Raw genomic sequence first — 7,178 nt, forward strand, 5'->3', positions numbered from 1 at the left:
TATTTTTATTATTGTACCCCCATTAATGTATTGAATAGATGAAACTGAAGATACATTGATTCAAATACATACCATCTTATTCAAGGGTTGATATTGATTCATAGATACTAATACTATTGACAGTTTTTTAAAATAGACCTAAAAGATTCAATTACATTTATTACGGGGATAATGACTTAAAAGGATAATGTATTTTTCGATTTGTAAAATATTTAGTCACTAAGTTTTTTTATTTATTTATTTTTTTATTATTATTATTATTTTTTTTATATTTTATTTTTTGTCCATATTTTCCCATTAAAACTTGTTGAACCGTTTAAAAAACAAACTTATGACCTTCAATCGTAGATTCGTAGGTTTACCTGGTTTCCAGCATGTTTGACAACTCCGGCGATGCTCCGGTTATCTTCTCCGGCTGGACTCCGACTTTCATGATTTTTCCGGCGGTATGAAATGGAGTTCATACTAGAAATCAAGCTTTGAGATTTTTTGGTTTCAGTTTAATAACACAAAGTTGGTGCATTTGTTTTGAAATCACGGTGTTGTTCTAGATCTAATGTTCATCATTTTCAACCTCTTCATCGTCTTTATTAACAAATATTGAAAAGGTGTTCATTGAAGATGAACACACTCACATGTGGTGATTTTCCAAAATCGAGCTTGAATATGAACTCAAGTTAGGTTTTTCAAACCTAGAAATTGAGCTTGAAGATATGGGTTTGTGTTCTGATCTAGGTTCATTTTTCAATATGGTCCATGTTCTTTGTGTTCTGATCTAACAAACACACTCAAATCTGAAGCTCTTGTGTTCGTTGTGTTCTTCGTGTTCTGATCCAATACACACACACAATGAACAAACGATGAATCAGATAAAGATCTCAAGAACACGATGAACAAACACATCAGAAGCTCTTACATGTGTTCTTGAGTTTGAACAGAAGATGATGAAGAATTGATTTATGAGTTTGAGTTCTTGACTCTGAAAACCGATTGTCCATATGGTTTATGTTCGAAATTTGTTCAGATCTAAGAAAAAGACTGAATATAATAGACCCGAGTACTTGAGTTCGCCGAAAAAATCATGAACGCCAGAGATTTATCGAAAAAGATAATCAGAGCATCGTCGGAGTTGTCAAACACATTGGAAACCTGCTAAATCTCCTATAGCAGATCATAATGATGTTTTCTGAACAGTTCGTAAGAGTTGTAAAATAGAAACATTCATTATGTCGTGTCTTTCTTGCTATCTTCGTTTTTTTACCTGTTGTCCATCCCTCCCTTGCTGTCGATTTTTTTTCCTAGTTTTATTCTTCAATTGTGTTAACAATTGATGCATAAAGCTATGAGAGTTGTTTATCATTTAATTCTGTTATATGATTTTAGGATGCAATATGTTAAATCAAATGTTAAACTATAAGAACAGAAAACAAGATTAATTACCAAACTGAACCATACAAATGATTCACAATATTAAACCTGTAACCTAGATGTTAAAAGGAAGTCTTTTGATAATTTTACACGTATAAATATCTTTTTTTGCAGAACACTAAAAAATAGTTTATGTTTGACATCATATAAGCTTTGACAAACATCCTCTCTAACAAAAACTGATGTTATTTTCAGAATTTATTAATAATTTGTTGTTTAAACCAACCTTTTGAAAAATATAGTGTTTTTTTTAGTAATTGGCCTTAACAAACAGGACCAAAATTACAAAATAGAAACTTTTGGAAACCAAAATTTAAAATATATATAGTTATAAGATCGAAAATGTAATTTACTCCGAATAAAACTTAATATACATAAATTGCGCATTGGAATTTTTTTTATTTTTTTGGCAATTAACCCACGTTTGCTTTGCTAATTTGGAAAACGACTTACAAGTAGAGCATCCAAACCCTTGTTCTCCGTCTTCGTCTTTCTTCGTCCAATCCATCATATCAATCCTTTTCCGAGGTCAGAATTTCTTCTTTTCCGGTAGAGTGTGTGTGTATTGAGTCAATACAACACTGTTTCTCTTTCTTAATTGTTCATTTACTCCTCTTTTGATATTTTGATGAGGGTTTTACTAGGGTTTTATGTATATCTCATGGGTATTTTATGAATTACGAATTCTTTTCACCAAAATCAATCGAATTAAGATTAAAAGTTATAAGAAATGATTGTAAGCGATTACAGAAGATGTCTCTGCGATATCCAGGAAGAAACTGACTTGCTCAAATATTGTGTAATCCTACTCTCTGTAAGAGAAAGTGTTTTTTTATCTTTATGAAAATTTAAAGGACTCTGTTATAAGAAGGAATAGTTCTTTCCGGTTAAAAATAATGTCATCCAAAAGATTAAATTGTTAAGATGGTTAAGTTAGGGTTTGTAGTAATTGTTAAGTTTTCATCTAGGAGCTTGATGTAATTGTGATTCGGTATATTCAAATGACTGGTTTCTTGCATCCAATTTTATTATTAAATCAGTTTGAGAGGAGAAAGCAGAAGAGACAGAGATCAAAACAAAGAGGGGGTAGTTATGGGTTACGCTCAATTGGTAATTGGTCCTGCTGGAAGTGGAAAGGTAAGACACATAATTTTATTTAATCATAATATTTATAGATATTTGTCCAACAACTGATTATCTATTGCCACTTTCAGTCTACTTATTGCTCAAGTTTGTTCCAACACTGTGAAACTACTGGAAGAACGATTCATATTGTGAATCTAGATCCTGCTGCAGAAAACTTTGATTATCCTGTGGCCATTGGTAAATTGCTTATTTTCTTGTTAACTTCTCACAATAATACACACTTTGTAATAATGATTACTAATATGATTGACTGCAGATATTCGGGAACTTATATCTTTGGATGATGTAATGGAGGAATATGGACTTGGTCCAAATGGTGCTCTTATGTTCTGCATGGAGTATCCTTCCCTTGTCTTTTGTTGTGTTTCTTTACTCTTTATCGCTCCACTTCCATAAACACACAAAATTCTTTCATGCACTAATTCCATACAGAAGGCTAAAATTGTCCTTAAATCTCACTCACTAGACATCTTGAAGAAAATTTGGATGAGTGGTTATCTGAAGAACTGGAGAATTACATGGAAGATGATTATCTAGTATTTGATTGCCCAGGTATGACTATAAGTCAATAACATGTTTGCTTTAAGCATGTTATATCTATAAAAGTAAAGTAATTTTCTTGAAAATGATTCGCTTGATAGGTCAAATTGAACTCTTTTCTCATGTTCCTGCTCTTAAGAACTTTGTGGAGCATTTGCAGCGTAAGAATTTCAATGTCTGTGCTGTTTACTTGCTTGACTCCCAGGTTTGTAATTCTATGTCTGTGCAAAAAGACATGAATACCCTCACTTGCTTTATTCAGTTTGCTGATTCTTTTTCTCAACTTATATCAGTTCATCACGGATGTGACCAAGTTTATTAGTGGTTGTATGTCATCACTCTCTGCAATGATTCAGCTTGAACTGCCTCATGTTAACATCCTCTCCAAAATGGACCTTGTTACTAGAAAAAGAGACATTGAAGAGTTAGTTAGCTTCTATTATTACTTATATATACATATGTCCATTTTACATATTGTGATTATGAGTTTATGATTGTGTCTACTTCCAATAGTTATCTGACTCCAGAGCCTACGACTCTGCTGTCTGAACTGAATCAGCGAATGGGCCCTCAATTCCAGAAGCTCAACAAGGCCTTAATTGATTTGGTTAGTTCTAAAACCAGATAGATGATCAATTAAAAACGTTCATGTAAAACTGATAATTGTTATTAATGATATGTTGTATTATATTAGGTTGATGAGTATAGCATGGTGAGCTTTGTGCCTCTTGATTTAAGGAAGGAGAGCAGGTAAAGTGTCGTGACAACTGCATTCAATATGGAGAAAGCGAGTCGGTTTTGGTTGTATTTTTAATATTGGAAATGGTAATTTGTGTTTTTGTTTACAGCATACAGTATGTTCTTTCACAAATAGACAACTGCATTCAATATGGAGAAGATGCTGATGTGAAGATTAAGGATTTTGATGAAGATGAAGATGAAGACTAAAAGTCTTTATATGATGATGTCTCATTTTCCGAAATTTGTCATTACTTTTTTGTGTTGTTTTGGCAATCATTGATGGGATTGTGAAAAATACATATATTTTAATGAGTATTATGATGTCCCATAAGTGTTTATTATGATCCGGTTGTTTCTCAATTAATTTGTACTACTGAGCCATATTCTACTTTAGTACATGTTACAAGGTTTATCCAGAAAACAAACAATAGGCAAAATACGTTTGAAAAATTACAATATTCTAGTAGAGGTAATAAATACATATAAAAAGGGCCACAACATAAGTAGACCAAAAAATTGTTATGTTAGAATTTATTTATTTAATATTTTGCTAAACATCAATTACGGAAGTTTCTAAATTTTATGAGAAATTTAACCGTACATTCTATTACGGTACCACACAATAATAGTGTTGAGATCGGCCTGAAAGCTTTGTTATTAGAATTATGCTAAAAATAAACTTGTTAAATTCTAATCAAAAAAGTTTTGATCAAGCTCAGCAAAAGAATTTAAGTGTAATTTTCAGAGATGAGGAATTTTGCGCAGAAATCAATCAACTTGGTAAAGCCGTTTGCAAATTAATTAAACATAGAAAAAGACGATAGCTTTCATATTCTGCCTACTTGAGAGCTAGACATACCCTGTAAATCCAACAATTGAGAAAGAAAATACTTAAAAAAAACACCTAAGACATTCATAATGTAAACAAAAGAATTCCAACTTCAACAACTAAGAAAAAAAACATAAAATTAAACAAGTCGAACAATCAACCAGTATCCTTTCTGTCTATGGGAGAGATATTCAACAAAAAGCAACAAAATTGAAAGATGATAAAATCTTGTCTTTTTTTTGAAGAATCCAACAAGCAAAAATCTTCACTCGTCATCTTCATCATCGTCATCCTCATCATCAGCCCCAGCAGCAGCATTCAAAGCATTCAACCTCTCGATAAGCTTTTGCTTCCTCTCATCATATGTCAACTTCTTGAGATTGTATCTGAAACAACCAATCAAATATTTTCAACTGTCTAAACCCTAAATCTTTAATACAAAAATAAGCAAAAAAAAAAAACAACTGTGTTACCTCTTGTGCTCCTTGGCAGGCTGCTTATCAGATTTCTTGGGGGTTGGATCAGCACGAATAGCTGCATGCACCTTCTTGTAGACCTCTTCAATGCTGTCTGCTTCAACTCCAGCCTTTATGTATTCAGAAAAGTGTGTCTGATATTTCTCTGGTTCATCTTCTGTCAAAGTCTGCATTCATTCACTCATTCAAACAAAACCATTCATATATGTTCATATCACTTTAAACACAATAAATAAAGACATACATACCCTCATGTAATCAGCAACATGTCCCCCATAAATGTACTTGCGGTGAACATCAGCATCAAGTTGCTTCCCATCCTTGTTGAATCCAGCAAACCTCTTTTCACTGTGAGGGATGTCAATTCCACCATCCAGTGCTCCCTGAAACCATTCTACTTTCAGTTTTGCTAAAAAAAAACAAAATCAGTGGAAGTAGGTTGCTATTTATTTACCTTGAGGGCACCAAAAACACGGTTGCCAGTAGTGGTTCTGATAAGACCAACATCTAAAAGAGCACGGAAAGGCCTTCTGCTTTCTGCAGGTTCCACAGAGTAATCTTCACCAGTGGCCTATAAAAATGCAATCACTTGATTAAAAAAATACATCCATCAGTGATTTAATAATAATTCATCCATGCCACATGACACACACATACCTCAACATTTCCCTCATACTCCTCATCCATCTCAAGTGTTTTCAAAACTCGACGAGCCAACAGAAGCCCAGTACAATAAGCTAAAGACAAAACATAAAAATGAAAAAGGTGAGTCTTTCAACATCACATTAAACATGTCTTTAAAGGAAACACAACAATACCTGCAGCATAGTTTGTAAGTCCAACTTTGAGGCCATAACTAGGGAGTTCATGAGCATAAGCAGATGCAAGAACCATGTCCCCAGCAATGCTAGCGGATACAATTTGTGCAACTATATCTTTGTTGGTCTAATAGCATACTGTTAAGGAAACTCTTAAAAGATACAAACGCCCATCTCAGAAAGGGTCAAAAGATAATTCATCAAAAAAGGGAAATGAAAGGATACAAATCGCACAACATAACGATATTTAGGCGTGTTGTATTTGTTTTTGTCCTGATTAATCAAACGTATCCTTGCACGATAATCAGTTTTGCCCTCTGCAACGATAAATGGGAGTAAAAAAAACAGTGCAGCAATGAAACATGAGATATGACAAACAATAACAGACATATCCATACCTCTCCTTCGCTTGAATTTGACTTGAAACCTCTTGAAGTAAGATCTAGACTTCTGTGCGACGAAAACCTTGACAAATAAAACCACAAGCAATGAAACTGTTAATGGATATTACAAACATCAAATTTTAGAGTTCAAACGAAGATATACACATAACATATAAACATAACATGATTTGTTTACGAAATTGATCGATAAACAGATCAACAATGATATAGCATAAGAAAACACATTTTTCATACGTAAAATATTGAAAATATAAACAATAACTTAGGCATCAAAACAACACAGTCTATGAAAGAGCTATGTGTTTAAATGAGTTCAGGTAAGTTAACAAAAGACCCTAACAACAACAAAACATCAAAACAACGATTTGATTGTCGACATGCGTGATTTGAATCAGAAATGGGAACTGTGAGGCTTTACCATGGCCGATTTTTGGTCTGTCTGCGGGTTGCGCAGGGAGGGAGGGAGAAAGAGAATTACAGGCTCAGTGGAGGAGAATTAAGGCGTCCAGATATCAAAAACCCTAAAGACGAAAGAGAACTGAAATCGACGGCTGGGATTGCTTTTTGTATCGCATTCCATCTTAGGGCTTTTGTTAATATGAAGAGAGTGTCGATGCATACCTTGGATTGTTGTTGAGTGTCACATACAGTCCTTGAACTTTGATTTTTGATTCTTTTATAAGTAGGGTTATTTGCAAATAACCCAACAGACTTGCATCATTTTATTAACTCTATCGGCTAATTTCGTCGAAATCAATCGATACTTTGATTAACCCGACTAAACCGTTCTTAATTT

General features: G+C 33.4%; 2 protein-coding genes across 2 annotated transcripts; one reads left to right on the forward strand and one right to left on the reverse strand.

The window, feature by feature from the left end:
- The first annotated feature begins 1,815 nt into the window (after positions 1-1,815).
- Positions 1,816-4,215, forward strand: LOC145014075 (P-loop containing nucleoside triphosphate hydrolases superfamily protein). Its single transcript, XM_078972444.1, has 10 exons — positions 1,816-1,956; positions 2,469-2,565; positions 2,643-2,751; positions 2,831-2,912; positions 3,041-3,126; positions 3,216-3,319; positions 3,408-3,538; positions 3,628-3,721; positions 3,809-3,864; positions 3,963-4,215. The coding sequence occupies exons 2-10, from the start codon at positions 2,521-2,523 to the stop codon at positions 4,060-4,062; spliced, it is 807 nt and encodes a 268-aa protein (XP_078828570.1). The 5' UTR covers positions 1,816-1,956; positions 2,469-2,520; the 3' UTR covers positions 4,063-4,215.
- Positions 4,216-4,730: 515 nt separating this feature from the next.
- On the reverse strand, positions 4,731-6,938 carry LOC145015317 (large ribosomal subunit protein uL18-like). The gene is made up of 9 exons (XM_078973773.1): positions 6,801-6,938; positions 6,377-6,443; positions 6,204-6,295; positions 5,979-6,105; positions 5,818-5,897; positions 5,615-5,731; positions 5,409-5,543; positions 5,158-5,327; positions 4,731-5,070 (listed from the first exon to the last, which is right to left on the reverse strand). Exons 1-9 carry the CDS (start codon positions 6,801-6,803, stop codon positions 4,950-4,952), a joined length of 912 nt encoding a protein of 303 aa, XP_078829899.1. The 5' UTR covers positions 6,804-6,938; the 3' UTR covers positions 4,731-4,949.
- Positions 6,939-7,178: the final 240 nt, after the last annotated feature.

Source organism: Lactuca saligna, chromosome 9, assembly GCF_052625555.1.
Source record: "Lactuca saligna cultivar CGN05327 chromosome 9, ASM5262555v1, whole genome shotgun sequence".
In the NCBI taxonomy this organism is placed as follows: domain Eukaryota; kingdom Viridiplantae; phylum Streptophyta; class Magnoliopsida; order Asterales; family Asteraceae; genus Lactuca; species Lactuca saligna.